General features: G+C 42.7%; 1 protein-coding gene across 16 annotated transcripts in view; it reads left to right on the top strand.

Moving 5' to 3' along the window:
• The first annotated feature begins 428 nt into the window (after window positions 1-428).
• The window catches only part of ZMYM1 (zinc finger MYM-type containing 1), a 37,006-nt gene continuing 10,623 nt past the window's right edge, over window positions 429-26,811 (top strand). For 3 of the 16 annotated variants that reach the window (XM_024357815.3, XM_063803608.1, XM_009453449.5), the window contains exons 1-6: window positions 437-525; window positions 15,451-15,620; window positions 17,351-17,423; window positions 18,846-19,095; window positions 25,869-26,043; window positions 26,131-26,343. In XM_024357815.3, coding sequence (XP_024213583.1) covers window positions 15,525-15,620; window positions 17,351-17,423; window positions 18,846-19,095; window positions 25,869-26,043; window positions 26,131-26,343 — 807 coding nt within the window. In that variant the 5' untranslated portion in view covers window positions 437-525; window positions 15,451-15,524. Of the gene's footprint in view, window positions 526-10,240; window positions 10,667-15,450; window positions 15,621-17,350; window positions 17,424-18,845; window positions 19,096-20,905; window positions 21,003-21,306; window positions 21,398-25,868; window positions 26,044-26,130; window positions 26,344-26,811 lie in introns of those variants that run through there. The other 13 variants (XM_054681198.2, XM_016958931.3, XM_063803579.1 and 10 more) reach the window with 12 other exon arrangements.

Genomic DNA, 26,811 nt, shown 5'->3' with positions numbered 1-26,811 from the left:
TTCCTTTTACTAGGAATTTACTCTGCAACTGGCACTTTGCTAACATTGCCTGTCATTTTTTTTTTTGAGTCCAGCTTCTGCAGAAGCCTGCCTAATCTTTACAAACCTACGATGCAGCCACTACAATTATCCCCATTTCAAGGTCGAAGAAATGGAGATTTATAGAAGTTGTCAAATCGCTTACTAGCACACAGCTAATAAGTAGTAAAGCCATCTCTCAAATCCAGGAAATCTAACTGCCCTGCCTGAGCTCTGAGTCAAGGGTCCTACTTTGGCTGCCAGCCAGCGACGACTTCAAGGGTAAGATCCTATGCGGGCCGTAAGGACTCTTCCCCTCCCCCTCTCCCACTTTTTCTATCCCAAAGTCGCTCTTCCCAATTCAGGGAGCTGGGACCACCCTGAGCCAACGGCCCTGCGCATGCTCAACCGCAGAGCACGACGGGAGAGGGGCGGGGTCGGCGGGGCCGTTTCGCTTCGAAGATTGTTTCAGAAGCGTTGGGCGGCGGGCGTCCCTGAGAGAAATTAGTAAGCCTCCTCATGCGGCTCTGGTTTCGGTCTTTACTCCTGCGCCTTACTCGAAAGGGGCAGGGTTTCTGCTGTCGGTCGGAGGGAGGATGACGCGCCGGGTCGGGGTTTTAGAGACGGAGCTTTGAGTGCGGATTCCGCCAGATGGGGGTCGGGAACTCCGGGCCAGGCCCTGACCTGGATTGTGTTTGTCGCCTCCTTTAACCTTGCCCTCATAGACTGGGGGGGTTAGTGCTCCCCGCTTCCAGCGATTCTCGCCGCCTCCTGCTCCTGTGTAGTAACTGGGCCTTCAGACTTTAGTCTCGCTCCGCAGCCTCCGTTTCAGAAGCCCCATCACACCTGTAGCTCTCCTTCACTGAGCAGTGATTTTTTAAGAGTTTGACTCCTGGCCGGGCGTGGTGCCTCACGCCTGTAATCCCGACACTTTGGGAGGCCCAGGCGGGCGGATCCCTTGAGGTCAGAAGTTAGAGACCAGCCTGGCCAACATGGCAAAACCCCGTCTCTACTAAAAGTACAAAAATTAGCTGGGCTTGGTGGCAGGCGCCTGTAATCTCAGCTACTCAGGAGGCTGAGGCAGGAGAATCGCTTGAACCGGGAGGCAGAGGTTGCATTTAGTCGAGATCGTGCCACTGCACTCCAGAGCGAGACCCCGTCTCAAAAAAAAAAAAATGAAATGTTTGCTGAACCCCAAAAGCACAGTTTGAACGCTGCTGATTTACAAGATTAATTTTAAGGTATTTGGTATCAGGGACCTTCCTGACATGACCCATGTCTACTTTTCAAACTTTCCAGTTCCTTCTACTAGCACTCTTGCACTTGTACTTTATCTGCAACAACAGTCCCACTCCTTCTAGCTCCCATATATTTGTGCTTCTTTTTTTTTTTGGAGACTGGGTCTCGCTCTTTGGCCCAGGCTGAGTACAGTGACACGATCACGGCTCACAAGCAGCCTCAGCCTTCCGAGCTTAAGCGATCCTCCCACCTCAGGCTCCAGAGTAGGTGGAACAACAGGTGCTCCCCACTACGCCCAGCTAATTTTTGTATTTTTTGTAGAGACAGGTTATCTTCATGTTGCCTAGGCTGGTCTCGAACTCCTGAATCGAAGCAATCCACCTGCTTGGGCCTCTCAAAGTGCTGGGATTACAGGCTTGAGCCACTGTGCCCGGCTATTTGTGGTTTTGTACATGCTGTCTCTATACCAGGAATATCCGCCATCATTGGTTGGTAGACACTTTAAAACCCAGCTCAAATTTCACCTCCCAGAAGACTGACCGTCTTCTTTTTTCATTTCTTCTCAGTACCTTGTATATACTTACTGGTTGGGACATCCTACTCATCAGTGTAACCCAGTACCAAGGCACTTCGGAAATGATGGCTCTTCATTGCCTGCAGAATTAACCATGGACATTTTAGTTTGGTTTGAAAAACATATAGCCTTCTGCCTCCAGCCTTCCCATCAGGCTAGTAAAAGACCTTGCAGAACTCAGTTGAATAAAATAATTTTTTTTTTTGAGACAGCATTTCACTCTTGTCTCCCAGACTGGAGTGCAGTAGCGCGATCTCAGCTCACTGCAACCTCCACCTCCAGTTCAAGTGATTCTCCTGCCTCAGCCTCCCAAGTAGCTGGGATTACACCACACCTGGCTAATTTTTGTTTAGTAGAGACAGGGTTTCACCATGTTGGCCAGGCTGGTCTAGAACTCCGACCTCAGCTGATCCACCCTCTCAAAGTGCTGGGATTGCAGACAGGAGCCACCGTGCCCGGCCGAATAAAATAAATCTTAGCAAAGTGTAATGTATAAAGAAGTGGTATAATGCGAAGAAATAAGGGATAGGAGTATATCTGCTTCCAGACTCTGTTTTGTTTTTGCTTGTGTCCATACCACACTATCTTAATTTACTGTAGCTTTATAAGCCCTTCCAACTTTTTTTTTTTTTTTTTGAGATTGTCTTGGTTATGCTAGGCTCTGTATGCACATTGTATATACATTAGAATTACCTTACAAATTCCACAAAAACCCCTGCTGGGATTTTCATCTACAGCTTAATTAGGAGAAAAATTAACTTAATATTGACTCTTTCCATCAATGAGCATTTATTTAGATCTTCCTTAATTTCTCTCAGCAATGTTTTGTTTTCACTGTAGAGTTCTTTAATAGCTTTCATTAGATTTATTCCTATATTTGATATTTATGATGCTGCAGAAAATGGTTATTTTTATATTTTTCTGTTCTAGTATAAAGAAATAAAATTTCTGTTCTAGTATAAAGAAATAAAATTGATTTTTTGTTTGTTTGTTTGAGACAGAGTCGCGCTGTGTCACCCAGGCTGGAATGCAGTGGCACAATCTCGGCTCACTGCAGCCTCTGACACCCAGGTTCAAGTGATTCTCCTGTTTCAGCCTCCTGAGTAGCTGAAACAGGTGCCCACCACCATGCCCAGCTAATTCTTTTGTATTTTTAGTAGATACGGGTTTCACCATGTTAGGCTGATCTTGAACTCCTGACCTCAGGTAATTCACCTGCCTCTGCCTCCCAAATTGCTAGGATGACAGGCGTGAGCCACTGCACCTGGCCAAAATTTATTTTCGAATGTCTTGCTAAGCTTAATAACTTGGAGATTCTTTTGAATTTTCTTTGTATAGAATCATGTCATCCATGAATAACAATTTTACTGCCTTTTCAAAGTTTGTCTTTTATTTTTTCTTGCTTTATTGATCTAACTAGAACTTCTACTACAATGTTGAAGATAAGCGATAAGAAAAATTCTAAAATGCGGATCTTGTATTATCCTATAATTCTGCTGAATTCACTTATTCTAATAGTTTCTTTTGTGGGGAGTGAGTTGGGGGAGGTTCCTTAGAGTTTTCTATATGCAGTCATGTCTACAAATAAAAAGTTTTCTTCCTTTCCAACTTTTTTTTTTTTTTTTAAATGGAGTCATGCGCTGTCACCCAGGCTGGAGTGCAGTGGCATGATCTGGGCTCACTGCAACCTCCACCTCCTGGGTTCATGCAGTTCTCCTGCCTCAGCTTCCCGAGTAGCTGGGATTACAGGCGTGCACCACCATACCCAGCTAATTTTTGTATTTTTGGTAGAGATGGGGTTTCACCATGTTGGCCAGGCTGGTCACGAACTCCTGACCTCAAGTGATCCGCCTGCCTCAGCCTCCCAAAGTGTTGGGATTACAGGCGTGAGCCACCACGCCTGGCCTGCTTTCCAACTTTTATGCTAAATTCCCATCTACTATTTTGCTTTAGCTTAAAGAATTTCCTTTAGTAGCCGGGGGTGGTGGCTCGCCCCTGTAATCCCAGCACTTTGGAAGGCCGAGGCGGGTGGATCACCTGGGGTCAGGAGTTCCAGACCAGCCTGGCCAACATGGTGAAACCCCATCTCTACTAATAATACAAAAAATTAGCCGGGAGTGGTAGTGCATGCCTGTAATCCCAGCTACTCAGGAGGCTGAGGCAGGAGAATCACTTGAACCCGGGAGGTGGAGGTTGCAGTGACCTGAGATTGTGCCATTGCACTCCAGCCTGGGCAACAAGAGTAAAACTCTGTCTCCAAAAATAAAAAAAGAATTTCCTGTAGCATTTCTACAGTGTTTTCATTTGTCTGAAAATGTCTTTATTTTGCTTTTAATCTTGAAGGATATTTTTACTGAATATAGAATTTTAAGTAGATTTTTCCCCAGCACTTTAAAGATATTACATTGGCTTCTGGGGTTTCATTGTTTCTTTTCTTTTTTTTTTTTTTAAGACAGGGTCTCACTCTGTCCCGCAGACTGGTGTGCAGTGGCTTGATCACAGCTCACTGTAGCCTCACCCTCCCGGCTTAAGCAGTCTTACCACCTCGGCCTCCCGAGTAGCTGGGACTCCAGATGCATACCATCATACCCAGCTAATCTTTTAATTGTTTTTAGAGATGGGGGTCTCACTATGCTGCCAGGGGGTGGCCTCGAACTCCTGGGCTAAGCAGTCCTCTGTCCTCTACCTCCCGACATGTTCAAATTGCAAGTGTGAATCACCACACCCAACCTTAGTGCTTTTAAGATTTTCTTTTTGGTTTTCACCGGTGTAACTATGACATGCCTACTCGTGTTTTTCTTTGTATCTAATTTGTGATTCACAGAGCTTGAATTCATGTGGTTTGATGTTTTTCTTCAGTTTTAGGAAATTGTCCTAAAAAATTGTAGGTTTTTTTTTTTTTTCGAGACAGTGTCTCAGTCTGTCACCTAGGTTGGTGTGCAGTGGTGCGATCATAGCTCACTGTAACCTGGAACTCTTTCCTGGGCTCAGGTGATCCTCCAGCCTCAGCCTCCCACATAGCCTGTACTACAGGCATCCACCACCATGCCCAGCTAATTTTTCTAATTTCTTTGTAGAGGTGAGGGTCTCACTATGTCACCCAGGCTGGTCTCGAACTCCTGGGCTCAAACTCCTGCCTTGGCTTCCCAGAGTTCTGGGATTATAGGCGTGAGCCACCTTGCCTGGTATTTTCTTTCAAATACTGCTTCTTTTGCATTGTCTATTTTCTCTTATCCTAGAACTGAATAAGAGATCCCACATGGCACATTATTCTAGATTCTTATTCTAGAACTGAATAGGAATCCCACATGGCACATTATTTCAATTTTCCATCCTTTTATCTCTGTGCATCAGTGTACCTTCTAGCTTGTCTTCTTCACTAATTTGATATTCATCGATTGAATTCTTAATTTCCTCACTGTGTTTTCCAATTCTAGATTTTCCATTTAACTTTTTTTTTGATGGATGCCAGGTCACTACAGAACTTCTCCATCTTTCCTCTGTTTTCTCAAACATAACCAAGTCCTTGCCTGACAAGAACAATATCTGAGTCACCTGTGGGTTTGTTTCTATTGCCATTTTTTTCCAGTCAGTTTTGGGATTTTAAAAATTCCTCTTAGTCCATAAATTATTACTGGATTCTGGAAATTTTGGATGAACATTATTAGCATCCGGATGTACTTCCTTCAAAGCAGACTAAGGTTGCCATTAGGCACATGGATAGTAGTAGCAGATGACATTGATCCTGTTGAGGATTGATTATAGGTCTTGTTAAGACTGGTCTATTTCAGTTTGTCCTTTCTTCTTGGAAGTGGTCTCTTTTCCTCCTGGGGCATAGCCGTTACTCCTAGGGCAAGGCCCTCCTTGAGTCTCAACCCGAAATCCAGGTCTTTACCAAAACCCCTCTATCTTGCTGGTCTTAAATTTCAACTCTCAACTCAGCATAGCTGCTATAATCTTATTAGCTCTTTGACGTTTAACTGCTGTGTTCTGTTAAGTTTTTGAAGTCTCACTCTGTAAATGTGCAGTTTAGGAGTCCGCCAATGACTTGGAGGAGGGGAGATTTCTATGCATATTATTTTTCTGTAGTTCCCTCCTCTCCCAGATTGTGCCTCTTGAGTTCCAGCTACTTTAGAATCCAGTACTTCTAACTGTCTCCTGCTGTTTTCTGCTTGGGTTTCCACTATTTTGTCATGGAAAGTCCCCTTACCAGTAAAGTCTGTTAAATTTTGTAATTAATTCCAGTGAAAGGATTTAGTATGCTAAAGGCTACTCTGTTATGCCTGGATTTATCCGTTTTTTGTTTTGTTTTGGTTTGGTTTTTTTTGGAGACAGAGTCTCGCTCTGTCACCCAGGCTGGAGTGCAGTGATGTGATCTCGGCTCACGTCAACCTCCACCTCCTGGATTCAAGCAGTTCTCCTGCCTCAGCCTCCCTAGTAGCTGAGAAATACAGGCACGTGCTACCATGCCCTGCTAGTTTTTGTATTTTTGGTAAATATGGGGTTTCACCATGTTGGACAGGCTGGTCTTGAACTCCTGACCTCAAGTGATCCTCCCACCTTGGCATCCCAAAGTGCTGGTACAGGTGTGAGCCACTGTGCCCAGCCCTGGCTAATTTTTTTTTGTATTTTTAGTAGAGACAGGGTTTCACCATATTGGCCAGGCTGGTCTCAAATTCCTGACCTCAGGTGATTTACCCGCCTTGGCCTCCCAAAGTTCTGGGATTACATTACACGTGTGAGCCACCATGCCTGGCCCCATTTTTTTTTTTTTTTTTTTTTTTTTTTCTCTGAGACAGAGTCTCGCTCTGTCGCCCAGGCTGGAGTGCAGTGGCACTGTCTCAGCTCACTGCAAGCTCCGCCTCCTGGGTTCACGCCCTTCTCCTGCCTCAGCCTCCCAAGTAGCTGGGACTACAGGTGCCCACTACCACGCCTGGCTAATTTTTTGTATTTTTAGTAGAGACAGGGTTTCACCGTGTTAGCCAGGATGGTCTCGATCTCCTCACCTTGTGATCCACCCGCCTCGGCCTCCTAAAGTGCTGGGATTACAGGCATGAGCCACCGCGCCCGGCCCCCATATTATTTTTACTTCATGCTAGTCTGTTAAAATCTGGAGCTCAGTTGGTTTCCAAACTGCATAGGATCTGATTAGGCAGAAATGACTTTGGCAGGAAGGAAAGCAGTATGAGGACAAGTAAAGTGAGGAGGTTAAGGTGCAGCTGATTCTTTGCCTTGACATCTGTCTCCCTTTCCCTCTGGCCCAAAGAGGAGGATAGTGTTTTCTCCTGTGGTTGTTGTAGATCTCCCTTCGGCTGCAGCTGTCCTTTGCTGACCCTGAAACCACCTCCTTGACTACATTTCAGCTTCAGGGACAATAGCCTCCTTCCTTGAACAGTCATTCCTAGAGCTCTCTTGGGCCTGCCCTTTCCTGCCTTTGGTGTGGCACATGCCAGCCACCTAGCTCTAATAGGGAATTATTGTTAAATCAGTATTCTGTACCCCTCATTCCCAGCCTAGTTTTGAAATGTACTTGTGGTTGGAGTGCTAGGTTCACACTGGCCCCTAGCATTTGTGGGGTCCTTGCTAAGAGTATGAATGGAAGCCCACATACTCTGTGTCTAAATATTTAAAAGTTATAAATAAAGCTAACACATCGTGGAATAAAATGAGTTCTATCCTCCTGCCATGACAAATACACCTTTGTAATGACCAAATAGAAAAACACGTGTAAAGCTGTGGTTTTCAGGACTGAAAGTAAGCAAATTATCAATGATGACAGAATTCAATTTTATGTATTACGTTTAAACATTGTATTTGGGTTACTCATGGTAAATTGTTATCACAGAAAATATAGAAGATTTGAATTTCATTATATAAATCACTGTCATTCATAATGTGGCTTTTTAAAATCATTTCTTCAAGTCATATTTATATTCATACAGAATTTTAAGGTTTTTTCCCAAAATTTTCAATATATACAGAATTTTAAGGTTTTTTCCCAAAATTTTCAATATTGGGTTATTAGTTTATTTTATTTATTTATTCTGAGATGGAATCTTACTCTGTCACACAGGCTGGAGTGTGGTGGCGCAATCATATCTCACTGCAACCTCTGCCTCCCAGGTTCAGGTGTTCCTCCCGCCTCAGCCTCCTGAGTAGCTGGGACTACAGTCTGGGCTATTTATAAAAAGCAGAAAATGACTGTTTGTTGCTAAATTTGTTCAACTCTGTCTCCAATCAAGATTATAACTTAATCTGTAGCAGTAAAAAAATAGTCTCTATATAAATTAGTTTTGAGATTATATGTCTGTGAATCTTATTCATCGTCATGCAGTTTCCTTTCATTATTGTAACTGCCTTATATTTCATTGAAATCTCATGCAATTTTTTTTTCAATTAAAAAATTCTTTTTTTTTCTTTTGAGATGCAGTTTCGCACTGTCGCCCAGGCTTGAGCGACAGTGAGCTTGATCTCAGCTCACTACATCCTCCACCTCCTGGGTTTAAGCAATTCTCTGCCTCAGCCTCCCGAGTAGCAGGGATTACAGGCGCCCACCACCACGCTCGGCTAATTTTTTTTGTATTTTTAGTAGAAACAGGGTTTCACCATCTTGGCCAGGCTGATCTTGAACTCCTGACCCTGTGATCCACCCACCTCAGCCTCCCAAAGTGCTGGGATTACAGGCATGAGCCACCACACCCAGCCTTTTTTTTTTTTTTTTTTTTTTTGGAGATGGAGTCTTGCTCTGTTGTACCCAGGCTGGAGTGCAGTGGCACGATCTCCACTCACAGCAGCCTCCATCTCCCAGGTCAAGAGATTCTCCTGTCTCAGCCTCCCAAGAGCTGGAACTACAGGTGTGTGCCACCACACCTGACTAATTTTTTGAATTTTGAGTAGAGATGGGGTTTTACCATGTTGGCCAGGCTAGTCTCGAACTCCTGACTTCAGGTAATCTGCCTGCCTCAGGCTCCCAAAGTGCTGGGATTACAGAGGTGAGCCACTGTGCCCGCCCAAAAATTCATTTTTTAACAGTAGTTTGAACCATCAGGGTTATATAAATACTATTGTACTAATTTTCCAGGAGGAATCTGGATGATATCCCCTGGAGGTCTATATGTGTATCTGGAAATAACTCTTGAAACTTGCATTTTCTTTTTTTTTTGAGATGGAGTTTCGCTCTTCTTGCCCAGGCTGGAGTGCAATGGCGCAATCTCAGTTCACTGCAACCTCTGCCTCCTGGGTGCAAGTGATTCTCTTGCCTCAGCCTCCCAAATAACTGGGATTACAGGCATGTCCCACCACGCTTGGCTAATTTTTTGTATTTTTAGTAGAGACAGGGTTTCTCCATGTTGGTTAGGCTGGTCTCGAACTCCCGACCTCAGGTGATCAGCCCGCGTTGGCCTCCCAAAGTTCTGGGATTACAGGCGTGAGCCACCACGCCTGGCCTCGAAACTTGCAGTTTCTTTGTGATCTCGTGTTTTACTTTAAGAATGAATATGGGCTGAGTGCAGTGGCTCATGCCTGTAATCCCAGCACTTTGGGAGGCTGAGGCCGGTGGATCATGAGGTCAGTAGTTCAAGACCAGCCTGGCCAAGATGGTGAAACCTGGTCTCTACTAAAAATACAAAACTTAGCCAGGCATGCTGGCTGGTGCCTATAATCCCAGCTACTCAGGAGGCTGAGGCAGATAATTGGTTGAACCTGGGAGGCGGAGGTTGCAGTGAGCTGAGATTATGTCACTGCACTCCAGCCTGGGTGACAGAGAGAGATTCCATCTCAAGAAAAAAAAATGAATGTGAATTTTGTTGTCTGCTCTTATCATATTTCTCTCTTTGGTTTAAATTAAAATATTTTATGGCTGGGCGCGGTGGCTCACACCTGTAATCCCAACACTTTGGGTGGCCGAGGCAGGCGGATCACAAGGTCAGGTGATCGAGACCATCCTGGCCAACATGGTGAAAACCCGTCTCTACTAAAAATACAAAAATTAGCTGAGCTTGGTAGCACGTGCCTGTAATCCCAGCTACACAGGATGCTCAGGCAGGAGAATCGCTTGAACCCGGGAGGTGGAGGTTGCAATGAGCCGTGATCGTACCGCTGCACTCCAGCATGGGCAACAGAGTGAGACTCCATCTCAAAAATGTGTTTATGTGTGTGTGTATATATATATATATGTATATATATTTTATATTACTACCAAGTAGTATTGCCCAGCAGGAAGATGTGCAACATTCATCCTTTGACTATTAATACCTGTACTCTTTCATACTATGATTTAGCCCTAGTTTGGAAAGATGAGTAGGGCTATATTAAAAGAAAGTCTGTAGGACTTATTTTACTCTAATGTGCATCTTGTTGGAAAAGGAAGTAATGGATCTGTCACTAATACGTGTTTTGCTCTTCTTATAGCCAAACAAATGTTGCATAGGATTTTCCCTTGCCTCAGAAATTTTCAGGATGCTTTCCTTTTTTTTTTTTTTTTTGTTTTTGAGACAGAGTCTCACACTCTTGCCTGAGCTGGAGTGCAATGGCATGATCTCGGCGCACTGCAACCTCTGCCTCCCAGATTCAAGCAATTCTACTGTCTCAGCCTTCCGAGTAGCTGGGATTACAGGCGCCCACCACCACGCCCGGCTTATTTTTTGTATTTTTTAGTGGAGATGGGGTTTCACTGTGTTGGCCAGGCTGGTCTTGAACTCCCGACCTCCTGATCCACCCACCTCAGCCTCCCAGAGCGCAGGGATTTCAGGCATGAGCCACTGCACCCAGCCTCCACTATTTTTATGTTTGTATGGTGACACGTTTGAAGGAGTTGCAAGATGCCAAAGCTCATAGGTACTTTGTTTTGTTTTGTCTTACAAATAACAATAATTGTACCTCACGTAAACCTCATTGGCTGTGATACCACCACTGCACAAAACTCGGTGCTTTGTTTTTAATTGATGTTTAGACTTGCATGGCATATGTACTTTCAGGTGAAGGGAATCTACCTAATGACAAATAGTTAATTTTTAGTGAGTTTTGCTTTACTGTTTGTGTATAATGCTCAAATGGGCTGGACAGAGGCTGTATGAGCTATTTATTGCACTTGACTCTCAGGCCTTATTTAACTTTCTGCATTGGGATAGGAACTTTCAACAAAAGCTGAGCTAAAGATGGAAATGAGGGAAGGTGGTTGAGCCCCAATCACAGAAATAAAAAATAATGGCAGAATTACTTGGGTCTTTCATGTACTAACCCAGAATAAAACCATAGTCCTGGAATTACTCCTGTAAGAGGTTTTTTGTTTTTTTTTCTTTTTTTGAGCCCATTATTCTACGTGATCCTGTAACAACTTCAACTTCTCCACATTTGTGTTAGTTATCATCTGCCCTCCATAATGATTAGTTGTAAGGCTTTTTTTTTTTTTTTTTTTTTTTTGAGATGGAGTCTTGTTCTGTCACCCAGACTGGAGTGCAGTGGCATGATCTTGGTTCACTGCAAGGTCTGCCTCCCAGGTTCACGCCATTCTCCTGCCTCAGCCTCCCGAGTAGCTGGGACTACAGGTGCCCGATATAAGGCTTTGTTTTTTTTGTTGTTTTTTTTGTTTTTTTTTGAGACAGAGTCTCGTTCTGTCGCCCAGGCTGGAGTGTAGTGGCGCGATCTCAGCTCACTGCAAGCTCCACCTCCCGGGCTCATGCCATTCTCCTGCCTCAGCCTCCCGGAGTAGCTGGGACTACAGACACCCGCCACCATGCCCGGCTAATTTTTTTGTATTTTTAGTAGAGATGGGGTTTCACCATGTTAGCCAGGATGGCCTCGATCTCCCGACCTCGTGATCCACCCGCCTCGGCCTCCCCAAGTGCTGGGATTACAGGCGTGAGCCACCGAGCCTGGCCTATAAGGCTCTTTTTTAAGGATCTAGGAGACAGGAAGACTTGCACTCTGAAGCCAAGCTAGGGTGGCAGGAAGGGAAGGGGTTCCAAAGGATTTAGAATCAGAGGTAACAGCTACCAGATAAGTGGAAAGTAGGCCTCAGTCAAGGAAAAAGGAGAAAACAAGGAACCAGTCTGTCTTTGAAAAAGAGACCTTGCTGGGAGGGATAGCATTAGAAGCTATACCTAATATAGGTGACAGGTTGATGGGTGCAGCAAACCACCATGGCATGTGTATACCTATATAACAAAACTGCACGTTCTGCACATACACCCCAGAACTTTAATGAAAAAAGAAAAAGAGACCTTGCTTTCGTAGTTCCTCAAAAGTTGTAAGATTGACCAAAAAGGAATCTATTGATTTGGATAGTGAGGAGAAGCAGGCAGGCATGTGTGATGGGAAAATAGACTTAAGACTTATTTGACTGGGTGTGGTGGCTCACACCTGTAATCCCAGCACTTTGGGAGGCCGAGGCGGGCGGATCACCTGAGGTCGGGAGTTCGAGACCAGCCTGACCAACATGGAGAAACCCTGTCTCTACTAAAAATACAAAATTAGCCAGGCGTGGTTGCACATGCCTGTAATCCCAGCTACTCCGGAGGCTGAGGCAGGAGAATCACTTGAACTTGGGAGGCTGTGGTTGCAGTGAGCTGAGATCGCGCCATTGCACTCCATCCTGGGCAACGAGAGCAAAACTCTTGTCTCAAAAAAAAAAAAAAAAGACTTAATTAAAAGGTAGATTGATCTAATTTCATAATTAGATTTAGGGAGAAGAATAATAATTCCAGGTTAATCCTAGATTTCTGGCATGGGAAATTAGGTATATGACACTGCTATTTACCAAAAAAAGGAATATCTGTAAAACAGGTTTGTGGGGGTAATAAAAGAATATAGTTTTACTGAGGCAAGAGGATTGCTTGAGACCAGAGTTCAAATCCCTTGAGTTTGAGGGACCTGTGGAACATTCAAGTGGAGATATTTATTTATTTATTTATTTATTTATTTATTTATTTATTTATTTTGAGACGGAGTCTCCCAGGCTGGAGTGCAGTGGCGCGATCTCGGCTCACTGCAAGCTCCGTCTCCCGGGTTCACACCATTCTCCTGCCTCAGCCTCCCAGTAGGTGGGTCTACAGGTGCCTGCCACCACGCCTGGCTAATCTTTTTTGTATTTTTAGTAGAGACGGGGTTTCACCGTGTTAGCCAGGATGATCTTGATCTCCTGACCTCATGATCCACCCGCCTCAGCCTCCCAAAGTGCTGGGATTACAGGCGTGAGCCACTGCCCCGGCCAAGTGGAGATATTTAATAGGCAATTAGGTATATGGGCCACAGCTCAGGAATGTTGGGGAAAAACAGCCCATAGGTGATAGTTGAATCTGAGGTTGTGATCATAGGCTGGGCGCAGATGGACACCTGTCATTCGAGCACTTTGGGAGGCTGAGGTGAGAGGATCACTTGAGCCCAGGAGTTCGAGATCAGTCTGGGCAACATAGGGAAACACCTTCTCTACAAAAAAAAAAAAAATTAGCTGGGCACTGTGGCACATGCCTGTGGTCCCAGCTACGCGGGAGACTAAGGTGGGAGAATTGCTTGATCCCAGGAGGGTGAGGCTGCAGTGAACTGAGATAGTGCCACTGCCTGAGTGACGGAGCGAGGCCTTGTCTCAAAAAAAAAAAAAAAAAAGAAAAAGACTTGGTTTTTGTTTGGTTTGTTTTGTTTTGAGATGGAGTCTCGCTCTGTCTCCCAGGCTGGAGTGCAATGGCACAATCTTGGCTCACTGCAACCTCTGCCTCCCGTTTTCAAGTGATTCTCCTGCCTCAGCCTCCAGAGTAGCTGGGATTACAGGCACCTGCCACCATGCCCAGCTAATTTTTGTATTTTTAGTAGAGATGGGGTTTTGCCATGTTGGCCAGGCTGGTCTCGAACTCCTCACCTCAGGTGATCCACCTGCCTCGGCCTCCCAAAGTGCTGGGATTACAGGCATGAGCCACTGCGCCCGGCCAAAGACTTGGTTTTTTTGTTTGTTTGAGACAGAATCTCGCTCTGTTGCCCAGGCTGGAGTGCAGTGGTGCGATCTCAGTTCACTGCAGCCTCCGCCTCCTGGGTTGAAGTGATTCTCCTGCCTTAGCCTCCTGAGTAGCTGAGATCACAGGCACACACCACCACACTCGGTTGATTTTTTTTTTTTTTGTATTTTTAGTAGAGACGGGGTTTCGCCTTGTTTGCCAGGCTAGTCTCAAACTCCTGACCTCAGGTGATCCACCCGTCTTGGCCTCCCAAAGTGCTGGGATTACAGGCGTGAACCACTGTGCCCGGCCAACAGGTCTTTTCTTTTCTTTTCTTTTCCTTTTCTTTCTTTCTTTTCTTTCTTTCCTACCTTCCTTTCTTTCTTTCTTTCCTTTCTTTTCCTTTTCTTTTCTTTCTTGACAGAGTCTTGCTCTGTCACCCAGGCTGGAGTGCAATGGCGCGATCTTGGCCCACTGCAACCTCTGTCTCCCAGGTTCAAGCTATTCTCCTGCCTCAGCCTACCGAGTAGCTGGGATTACCAGCACACGCCACCAAGCCTAATTTTTTGTATTTTTAGTAGAGATGGGATTTCAGCATGTTGACCAGACTGGTCTCAAACTCCTGATCTCACGTGCTCCACCTACCTCAGCCTCCCAGAGTGTTGGGATTACAGGCGTGAGCCACTGTGCCCAGCCAACTTCGTTATTTTTTTAAAGCCAGGAGTTCAAGATCATAGAACAGGCAAGGAGAGTACTGGGGAATTGTGTTTTTGTGGAACACAAACATTTTAGAAGCAGGTAAAATAAGTATTTGTGAAAAATACTGGCAAAGAGGTAAAATGAGAAATAGGAGACCTCGGAGTAAGAAAAATGAAAGGAATTTCAAGAATGGGGAAAGGGGTGGTCAGAGAGAGGGCGGATAGCTTTAGATTCTAGAATGTATTTAAATGCTTATATCCTGGAATCAATAGGAGGGGAAGAGGAACTGAAGAAGCAAATGAGAAGGATAACTGGAGGGCAGAGAGGGGTAGTGAGTACAGATTGGGTTAACCTCAGATAGAAAGCTTTACATTTCTTTTTTGTTTGTTTGTTTGTTTGTTGAGACACAGTCTCACTCTGTCACCCAGGCTGGAGTGCAGTGGCTCAATGTCCATTCACTGCAACCTCCACCTCCCAGGTTCAAGCGATTCTCATGCCTCAGCCTCCCGAGTAGCTGGGATTACAGGTATGTGCCACCACAACCCGGCTAATTTTTGTATTAGTAGAGATGGGGTTTCACCATGTTGGCCAGGCTGGTCTCAAACTCCTGACCTCAAGTGATCTGCCCGCCTTGGCCTCCCAAAGTGCTGGGTTCACAGGCGTGAGCCACCGACCCTGGCCGAAAGCTTTACATTTTCTCCTATGGAAAAGTTAAAAATAAACTTGTAAGTTTTGGTGGTTTTATGCTGCATTCAGTCTTGGGGGAACAGAAACGGAGACTTTCCAGAAGAAGGCACAGAGTTGGTAGTAGCTACCAGAGAAGTATAGAGCAAAACTATATTGAAGAATAATGGATGAAAGGAAAGAAGCCAGTGTTCTTTCAATGAAGGAACCTTGATGCCAAGCTGTCTAAAGACCCTTTTGTGGTTCTAGAAAATTACCATATTTAAAAGGACTAATTTTAAAATCAAACTCTTTATCAATATTTTATTTTAGGAATCTGGAAACTGTTCTTCAGGAAGAAACCCATTAGTTTGGAACTGGAGAATTCCTTTGCATCAGATACTAAAATGAAAGAACCACTGTTAGGTGGTGAGTGTGACAAGGCAGTGGCATCACAGCTGGGGCTGCTAGATGAAATTAAGACAGAACCCGACAATGCTCAAGTAAATATTTTCCCTTATTTCCATTATTTCTAGAGCAGCATTTAACTATAAATTTTAGTTACAAAGGTGCTGAAATGATTCATTGAAAAACTCAAATCCTTATCTCCTCCAAAGCAGTTAATTAAATAATACAAGGTATATGGTGTTAAGTGCCACTACAAGTATATGTAAGAAAATTATTTGAGGAAAGATTAGACTGTTTGGAATTGGGTTTTTGCATAGGTAAAAGGATTGTTTAGGGTGTTGTGGGCCTAGCTAAGGTTAACACTTTTTTTCTTTTGCCAGATTCTACTTCCAGAGAAGGTTAACACATTTTGTTTTTGTTTTTCTTAACTTAATACAAATTACATTTTTTAATCTAAATTAATTTATGTAAATTTAAAAAAATTTTTTTAGACATATCACTAAAGAACCTATAAAGGATGAACTGACTTGAACTGTGAGTATTGTTTAAGTAGGGAAAACATTCCTTAGGATGTTTGTATATATGGCCAGGCACAGTGGCTCACACCTGTAATCCCAGAACTTTGGGAGGCCAAGGTGGGAGGATCACCTGAGCCCAAGAGTTTGAGACCAACCGGATGACAAGACCTTGTCTCTATAAAAAATACAAAAATTAGCCAGGCATAGTGGTGCACGCCTGTAGTCTCAGCTACTTGAGAGGCTACAGCAGGAGGATCGCTTGAGCCCAGGAATTCAGGGAAGCAATGAGCTATGATTGTGCCATTGCACTCCAGCCTGGGTAACGAAGCAAGACCCTGTCTCTTAAAAAAAAAAAAGGAATGTTGTATATGAACTGTGAACCAGCTGAAAGTTCTAATGAAAGAAAAAAATCACTAAAAAGGGTAATTTATTTGTAGTATTCTATTTAGAAATAGCCTAAAGTAGATTAATATTAAATAAGGGTATGCTTACCATTGAGTTGTTAACACTGGGGAATGTTACTCATTTAGGAACTATCTATTGCTTCTTCATGCCATGGACATTCAGGCATAGATCAAGTTTAGATATGGTGGCTATGAAATTGCCTCCTGCTCTGAAAAAATTGTCCTTTGTAAGAATCATTCTGCCCAATTAACAATTTCTGGGGTTAAGGTCTTTATGAAGACAATTAGCTGTTAATGATTAGAGCAAGCAGGGAAGGCTGGGTGTGGTGGCTCATTCCTGTAATCCCAGCATTTTGGGAGGGTGAGACAGGCAGATCACTTGAGGCCAGGAGTTCAAGACCATGGGCAACATCTCCACTAAAAATTAAAAAATTAGCTGGGCATGGAGGCATGTGCCTGTAGTCTCAGCTACTTGGGAGGCTGAGGCAGAAGAATCACTTGAACCCAGAAGTAGGTTATAGTGAGACGAGATCGCGTCACTGTACTCCAGCCTGGGTGACAGAGTGAGATCTTGTCTCAAAAAAAAAAGAAAAAAAAAAAAACAAGTAGGGAAAATAGTTGTAATTCAATATGTCTGCTCCCTATTGATAGTGAATGGAGGGATTTTGTTGACAAAGATTTTGATGTCACACCTGGATACCATAGGAAATAATGTATTGGGTGATTAGTGTTGTCAGCCAAAGAGCACCAAAAGGGTAGTGCATACCTGTGTATTTTGGTTCAATTCAGTTATACAATTCGTTGACCAGACTTGACCACAATTTATCATTTTCTGTTGAATGACTGGTTGTCTTAAATTCATTGTATTCACTATTTTTAATTATTATTATTTTTTCTTTTTAGGAGTATTGTCATAGGCAACAGTCCAGAACTCAGGAGAATGAACTGAAAATAAATGCTGTGTTTTCAGAGAGTGGTAATAGAATTATTTAAGTTAATTATGTTTATTCAGACCAATATGACAGCTGATTCATTCCTTTTTAATGCCTTTGAATATTGCTTTGTTTGTGTTGGGTTTTAAGTCCAGGAGAAGTAACCTGTAAGAAAATGAAAGAGAGGCCGTGCACAGTGGCTCACGCCTGTAATCCCAGCACTTTGGGAGGCCGAGGCAGGCGGATCATGAGGTCAGGAATTCGAGACCAGTTTGGCCAACATACTGAAACCCCGTCTCTATTACAAATACAAAATTAGCCAGGCGTGGTGGCGCATGCCTGTAATCCCAGCTACTCAGGAGGCTGAGGCAGGAGATTTGCTTGAACCTGGGAGGCAGAGGTTGTGGTGAGCCAAGATTGCACCACTGCACTCCAGCCTGGGCAACAGAGTGAGACTCCATCTAAAAAAAAAAAAAAAAAAACAGAGAAGAAAATCAAAGAGGCTGGGCATGGTGCCTCATGCCTGTAATCCCAACATTTTGGGAGGCCAAGGTGGAAGGATCAGCTTGAGGGCAGGAGTTTGAGACCAGCCTGGGCAACATAGCGAGATCCTGTCTCTATAGAAAATTTAAAAACCAGGTGTGGTGGTGCATGCCTATAGTCCCAGCTACTTGGGAGGCTGAGGCGGGAGGTTTGTTTTTTTTTTTCTGAGATGGAGTTTCCGCTCTTGTTGCCCAGGCTGGAGTGCAATGGCACGATCTTGGCTCACTGCAACCTCTGCCACCCAGATTCAAGCAGTGCTCCTGCCTCAGCCTCCCAAGTAACTAGGATCACAGGCCCGTGCCACCACACCCAGATAATTTTGTTTGTTTTGAGACGGAGTCTCGCTCTGTTGCCAGGCTGGAGGGCAGTGCATGATCTCGCCTCACTGCAGCCTCCACCTCTCAGGTTCAAGCGATTCTCCTGCCTCAGCCTCCTGAGTAGCTGGGACTACAGGCATGTGTCACCATGCCCAGCTAATTTTTATAGTAGAGACGGGGTTTCACCATGTTGCCCCGGATGGTCTCAATCTCTTAAACTTGTGATCCACCCACCTTGCCTCCCAAAATGCTGGGATTACAGGCGTTAGCCACCACACCTGGCTAATTTTGTATTTTTAATTGAGATGGGGTTTCACCATGTTGGCCAAGCTGGTCTTGAACCCTGACCTCAGGTGATCCACCTGCCTTGGCCTCCCAAAGTGCTGGGATTACAGGCGTGAGCCACCGCACCAGGTGGTGAGAGGGTCACTTGAGTACAGGGTGTCAAGGCTGCAGTGAGCCATGATCGTATCACTACACTGCCTAGAGTGCAAAAGAGGGCAACAGAGCAAGACCCTGTCTCTAAAAAAAGAAAGAAAATAAAAGAATGCCTAGTTAATTTTGTGTAAATAACAATTTTTTTTTCTCCCTCTTGTGTTTTTATAGCTTCACAGTTGACTGCAGGCATTCAGCTTTCTCTGGCATCATCTGGCATGAATAAAATGCTTCCTTCAGTTTCAACCACAGCTATTCAGGTTTCCTGTGCTGGTTGTAAAAAAATTCTCCAGAAGGGGCAAACTGCTTATCAGAGGAAAGGATCTGCTCAACTTTTCTGCTCCATACCATGCATCACTGAATACATTTCATCTGCCAGTTCACCAGTTCCTTCTAAGAGAACTTGTTCAAACTGCTCAAAGTATATAATTCTAAATTATGCCCCCTTTTATTTCCCTACCTTGTTCTTGATCATAGTCTTAGTTGTAATTTCTACATTTTCTTTTTTTATTTTTTGAGACTGAGTTTGACTCTTGTTGCCCAGGCTGGAGTGCAGTGGCACGATCTCGGCTCACTGCAACTTCCACCTCCTGGGTTCAAGCGATTCTCCTGCCTCAGCCTCCCAAGTAGCTGGGATTACAGCCATGCACCACCACGCCCGGCTAATTTTGTATTTTTTAGTAGAGATGGGGTTTCGTTCGCCATGTTGGCCACGCTGGTCTTGAACTCCTGACCTCAGGTGATCCGCTTGCCTTGGCCTCCCAAAGTGCTGGGATTACAGGTGTGAGTCACTGCGCTCAGCCATTTTCATTTCTTTTGAAGACGTGTCGTCTTGGTTTAGTAAAAAGAAGTTTTTTCTACTTTTAGTTCCTCTGATGGATTCTCTAGAAATATTTTTTTTTGCAGAAATTACCATGTGAAAAGTACTGTTTCTCTTCACCTTTACTCTTTTCATTTGAAATTCTCTGTAAATGGGATTATTGTTTATCCATTCTGTTCTATTTAACTGTATAGGGAGCAACCTACTAAAAAATTAATCCTATGACAGTTAGTTTGGATTTTCCAAGATGTGGAATAATATTATATTTCTTTTATAATGGTAAATGAAGTGATTCTTTTGAAAAATTGTTGGCCATAGATAAACCTACATGTCTCTATGTAATCTTTTAAAAATTTATGTGAGAATGTGTGAAGAATCAGTGTCATTTTGGCTTTGAGAGTCCTAAGGCTGTATAATTATGGTTGTTAGCACTTAGGATATGCTAATTTTTAAATGTTCTTGTTCAGAACAAGAAAATCCATAGGCAACCACAGTGCTTCTAAATATAACAAGTTTCTTTCAAATAATACTTGTTTTGGACTCAGGTTGCCATAATTTGAATTTTGCTTCTTCTGTTTAGTTATATTTTACTACTCAAAGTTTCATCCCTGAGTTGCTAGATCAGCATCACCCAAGAGTTTGTTAGAAATGCACTTTCTCAGGCTGGGAGCAGTGGCTCACGCCTGTTATCCTAGCACTTAGGGAGGCCAAGGTGGGCAGAATGCCTGAGCTCAGGAGTTTGAGACCAGCCTGGGCAACACAGTGAAACCCTGTCTCTACTAAAATACAAAAAAATTAGCTGAGCACTGTGGCATGCACCTGTAATCCCAGCTACTTGGGAGGCTGAAGCAGGACAATTGCTTGAACCCGGGAGGCTAAAGTTGCAGTGAGCTGAGATCAGGCCACTGCACTCTAGTCCGGGCGACAGAGTGAGACTCTGTCTCAAAAAGAAAAAAAAAGAAATGCACTTTCTCAGGTCTTACCCAGACCTGCTGATTCAGAACTGCATTTATCCCCATGTGATTCCTATACATGCTAAAGTTGGAGCAGTATTGAGAACTTCTTTGTTACTTAGTATTCGTATCTGTTTTTGATAAATGTACAAAAGAATTATGAGCATTAAATAGTATATTTAAGTGGTCAGAACGATACCAGCATGTAGTAAGAACTCAATAAATGTTAACTATTATTATTCTCTTAACAAACTCACAAACCCTTTTGATGGGTTTGTTTCAGCTCCTCTGGCTGCTGCTTCAGTTATTATCTGTTGCTTCAGGTCTTATTCCATGGCACGTTACTTACCATTCTCTTTTGCTTTTCAACCCTTCAATACTATACTAGTCTTTTGTCTTTTTACTTTTTTGCTATGGGCCATATAGTACTCTCTTCAGCCTGCTTTCTCTCCCTGCAGAATCATAAAACTGGAAGGGACCTTAGAGACTCACTACACATCTTCAGCAGATGTCCCAGACAGATTGAAAAAGGCTGAAGCAGGAAAGATTTAGTGTGTAAGTTCTCCTAGGCATGGAAATCCAATATGAGTAAAAATCTGAGATAAGTTTTACTTCCTCTAGAATAAAATTTTTTTATAAAAAATATTATATTGTAGTAGGTAGAAAGATGGTAGTAAATTTTAGGCTGGAAAAGGCCATCCATGATTCAGAGTAGACTGCTTTTTTCAAAACTTAAAAATTCCACATTAATTAGCCTTTTACATAAATTTTAGCTATTCTTCTGGGGTTTTTTTATCTTCCAGTGAAACCATCCTGAACTGAAAATAATTTTCAGTTACTTATTTATTTATTTTTGCAGAGACAGAGTCACTATGTTTCCCAGGCTGATCTTAAACTCCTGAGTTCAAGTGATCCTCCTGCCTTGGTCTCCCAAAGTGCCGGGATTACAGGTGTGAGCCACCGTGCTGATTTTCAGTTTTGTTTGTTTGTTTGTTTTGTTTTGTTTTGTCTGAGATGGAGTCTCGTCTCAATCTGTCACCCAGGCCAGAGTGCAATGGTGCAATCTCGGCTTACTGCAACCTCCACCTCCTGGGTTCAAGCAATTCTCCTGCCTCAGCCTCCCAAGTAGCTGGGATTACAGGCGTGTGCCACTGTGCCCAGCTAGTTTTTTTATTTTCAGTAGAGATGCAGTTTCGCCATGTTGGCCAGGCTGGTCTCGAACTCCGGACCTCAGGTGATCTGCTTTCCTCGGCCTCCCAAAGTGCTGGGATTATAGGTATGAGCCACCACACCCTGCCTGATTTTTAGTTACTTTTTAAGATTTCTTTTATAGGAATGATTTAATATCTGTTTTGAGTCAATGCACTTTTTATTCTATTTCATGGACCAAATGGAAGATCACTTTGAAGATGACATTTTAAATCTTATTAGAAAGATGCGATTTGTGGGCCAAGCGAGGTGGTTCACACCTGTAATCCCAGCACTTTGGGAGGCCAAGGCAGGAGAATCACTGGAGGTCAGGAGTTCGAGACCAGTCTAGCCAACACCGCAAATCCCTGTCTCTACTAAAAATATAAAAATTAGCCAGGCATGGTGGTGTGTGCCTGTAAACCCAGCTACACCAGTGACTGAGGCAGGAGAATTGCTTGAACCCAGGAGACGGAGGTTGCAGTGAGCTGAGATTGTACGACTGCACTCCAGCCTGGGCAACGGAGTGAGACCCTGACTCAAAAAAAAAAAAAAAGATGTGACTTGTTCTTGGGAACTTTGTATTTAAGAAGTGTCATTTCTTCACTTTAGTATCTCAGTTGGAACCAACCGCAAATCCTGAATGCAATCAATAAAGTCCAAAATAGGCCCCTGCACTAAGGTTTGATTTATTTATCGGAAAGTTGTTCCTAATTTGTTGGCGTTTCTTTTTTTTTTTTGAGACAAGGTCCCTGTCTGTCACCCAGGTTGGAGTGCAGTGGCACCATCTTGGCTCACTGCAGCCTCGACCACCTGGGCTTAAGCAATACTCCCACCTTTACCCTCCCAAGTAGCTGGGATTGCAGGCACATGCCACCCTGCCTGTCCAGTTTTTGTATTTTTTTGTAGAGATGATTTCACCATGTTGTCCAGACTGGTCTTGAACTCCTGGGCTCAAGTGATCCTCCTGGCTTGCCCTCCCAAAGTGCTGGCATTATGGGCGTGAGCCACCGTACCCAGCCAACATTCTTTTTTTTTTTTTTTTTTTTGAGGCGGAGTCTCACCGTTTTGCCCAGGCTGGAGTTCAATAGCGGGATCTCAGCTCACTGCAACCTCTGCCTCCCAGGTTCAAGCGATTCTGCTGCCTCAGCCTCCCTAGTAACTGGGATTACAGGTGCCTATCACCATGCCCGGTTAATTTTTGTATTTTTAGTAGAGATGGGGTTTCACCATGTTGGCCAGGCTGGTCTCCCAACTCCTGACCTCAGGTATCTGCCTGCCCCAGCCTCCCAAAGTGCTAGGATTACACATGTGAGCCACCGTGCCCGGCCAACATTCATTTTTCAATTTTTTATAAAGCTTTAGTAGATTCTTAGAAGCCAGCAATCTAGTATGCTGATAGCAATAAAAACTAAGAAGCATTTTCAGACTTCCATGCGTCGCTGATGTAGTTTCTTCTTCCTCCCTTCCCATCTGGCTGGTGTCTTTATTCTGTCTGAAAGGTATGCCTCAAATATCTTTACCTTTTGTCTATTCCCACACCATTCCTCACTCTCCTCTTACAACCGCCCGCCCCCCAAATTAATTCTTCTGTGGTCTGTGATTTTACAGTGTTGTGTTCATAACTCCCAAAACATTGATCACAAAATACTAATGTTTTTAAATATTTTTAGTAGAGACGGGGTTGGCCAGGCTGGTCTCGAACTCCTGACCTCAAGTGATCTGCCCACCTTGGCCTCCCAAGATTAAAGGTGTGAGCCACTGCGCCTGCTATTAGGTATATTGATATTTTCTATAGTGGCTGTTCTCAAACTTTCTGGTCTCAGGACTTCTTGTACCCTTAAAAATTATTGAACACCCAAAGAGCTTTAGTTATGTAGATTATGAATATTAACTGTATCAAAAATTAAATGACATTTTAAATGAAAAATACCCATATTTTTAAAAATTGATAAGTATCATTGTTTTATCAGTTTTGCAAATCACTTTACATCTAGCTGGATTTTTGTATCTGTTTCTGCCTTCACTTTATTGCAAAGTGTTGTTTTGGTTGAAGTCTGAAGAAAACCTGGCCTCATAAATAGGTGATTGGAAAAGGGGGGAGTATTTTAGTAGCCTTTTAGATCGTTGTGGGTGTTCTTTGATACTACAACCAAAAATCAAGTGGTAGTTTCTTAAAGGCTAGTTGCAATGTGGGATCAAACTTTTTGTACCATGTGGATCAGTGAACTTTTTGCACTGTTATGTTAAAATTCATTAATCTATCTTGTACTTTGAATGGATCTTTTACCCGTGAATGATTTTTGTAATATGCTATTGTAGTTTGGAAAATACTGGTTCACCGAGTTCTGCAGATCTTCTAGATGTTCTCATATTTTATTATGCAGTATTTTAAAAATCACCACTAATCTCAGAAAAGTTGTTAAGTTTTGGGTATCGATCAAGTTGAAGTTGGAAGATACAAGTTTTCCAAAATTCTAATTATCACTTGAAAGCCAAAATTTTATTGTTGGCGATAAATACTGTCAGTCGTTTTACTTGAAGTGACAGTCTCATTTTTTTCATTTTCAAGAAAATATCTGCAGATACCCACTTCTGGATAATAGTTTGTCTTTATTTACAGTAAACTGTTTACAGTACTTTCAAGTAAAAATGTTTTCCATGAAAAAAGTGGCTAATTCATTTATAACTCAACATTTCCATATGGGCTTTTCCTTGAGACAACCATCATCCTTTGGTGTACAAGAGTACTTTATGCTTATGTCCTGTGTTGTCACACGGAATTTTTTTTTCTCACCCTACCACTTGGCCAAGACAGAATATTTTTTAAATGTACTTAAGGATGAAGTTTAAATAATTTAAAATATTTTGCTGTTTCATTGAGTACTTCCTTAAGTGAAACTGATACTTTAAAAAGAATTTTTTTTGGCAGTGAATGTATAGCAGGGAATAACATGAATATTAGCACATTTTGGTGCCACTGCCTTGATTTCTGCTAAGGCTCTGACGGTTTTACCCACCATTGCCTTTTTTCTTTTCCAAATTCATTGAAGTGAAATTTGTATACCAAGAAATTAACCATTTCATTGGCATTTAGTATATTCATAATGTTGTGTGACCATCCCCTCTTATCTTGTTCCAAAACATTTCCATCACTTCAAAGTAAAACACCTTAAACACTAAGCAGTTTCTCCTAATTTCCCTCTCCCCCCAGTGCCTGTCAACCACCAGTATGCATTATATCTATAGATTTTATCTATCCTGAATATCTCATGTAAATGGAATCATATATGACTTTTTTGTGACAGGGTATTATTACTCTGTTGCTCAGGCTAGAGTGCAGTGACTTTTTGTGTCTGGTTCTTTCCCTTAGCATAATATTTTCAAGGTTTGTCCATGTTGTAACATGTATCAGTACTTTATTCTTTTTGTTAATAGGCGAATAATATTCCACTGTATGTATGTAACACAATGTGCTTATTCATTCATTCACTTACTGATGAACATTTGGGCTGTTTTCATCTTTTGACCATTGTGAATAGTGCTGTTATGAATATGCACGTACATATGCTTGTTTGAGTACCTGTTTTCAGTTTTTTTGGGTGTTTACCAAGGAGTGGGATTGCAGGGTCCTACCATTAGCTTTGCAACATCAGTTGCAAAGTGATGTTGCAAACATCAACACGGTGAAAAAGCAAATAACATCTTACTATGAAAATAGTTTTGATCTTGGGGACTCCCCCAGGGATTTGAAGACCATATTTTAAGATTCTCTGTCCTATAGATTCTCGAGTTGCTCGTGTGAATATGTGATCTCTCATCATCCCTCGGTTTTCACTAGCACCACCTAATAATACAGGCTGGCTAGTCTCCAAAACTACATCTTCAAAGTCAGGCATGGTGGGATTATGTGCCTGTAATCCTAGCTATGTGGGAGATTGAGGTGGGAGAATCTCTTGAGCCCAGGAATTTGAGGCCAGCTTGGGCAACACAGCAAGACCCTATCTCTTAAAAAACAAAACTGCACTATTAGATGTGCTTTATAATCTGTAATGTATAGATGAGAAAATTAAAATTTAGGGAGTATAAATGTGACAGAACTGGGTACCAAATTCAGGTTTTCTTATTTCAAGGCTAATGTTCTTACTCTAATTTGAGAGGTCATTTCATTTATAAAGAGAAGTTATAATTGTGTTTAAACTGTTTAATGATGTCCTTGTTATTTGTTCTTAGAGACATTTTAAATCCAAAGGATGTGATCAGTGTCCAGCTGGAAGACACTACCTCTTGCAAAACTTTTTGCAGCCTATCTTGTCTTTCATCATATGAAGAAAAAAGAAAACCATTTGTTACCATATGTACTAATAGCATTTTGACCAAGTGCAGCATGTGCCAGAAGACTGCTATTGTAAGTTGCAATTATAACCTTTACAGGGATTCTGATGATTCTGCTTAAATATCAGAGTTTTTACTGAATCTTTTTATTAAATCCTAGATTCAGTATGAAGTAAAATACCAAAATGTGAAACATAATCTTTGCAGTAATGCCTGCCTTTCAAAGTTTCACTCTGCTAACAACTTCATCATGAACTGCTGTGAGAACTGTGGCACTTACTGTTACACCAGCTCTAGTCTGTCCCACATACTTCAGATGGAAGGACAGTCTCATTACTTTAATAGTTCAAAGAGTATTACAGCATATAAGCAGGTATGAATAAAGACCTATTGTTTCTTCTATTAACTGGCCTATGAATGGTTTCACTCTAGGAAAATGTGGGAAGTAGTTTTTGGTACCCTTTGGAATAATGTCGATAAGTTGATGAAGATGAAATAGAAGGCTTTTAACGGTTTCTTCTTGCATAAGAATTCATGATAAATGCTATATGGAGATTTTCCTAAATAATCTCAGATCGATTATCTCACCTTAAAGAAAAGGCAAGCAGGCTGGAGCCGGTTTATAAACTAGAAATAAGTATAGCAAAAATAACAATAGTCTGCTGGTCAATAAAACCCAAACACAAAAGTATTTTTGTTTTTATTTTTATGTATTTATTTTATTTTATTTATTTATTTTTTTTTTTGGTGAGATGGAGTCTTCCTCTGTCACCCAGGCTGGAGTGCAGTGGCACGATCTCGGCTCACTGCAAGTTCTGCCTCGCGGGTTCATGCCATTCTC

This window comes from Pan troglodytes, chromosome 1 (assembly GCF_028858775.2).
Source record: "Pan troglodytes isolate AG18354 chromosome 1, NHGRI_mPanTro3-v2.0_pri, whole genome shotgun sequence".
NCBI classification, from domain to species: Eukaryota; Metazoa; Chordata; class Mammalia; order Primates; family Hominidae; genus Pan; species Pan troglodytes.
This window is presented reverse-complemented; position numbering and strand designations above follow the sequence as displayed.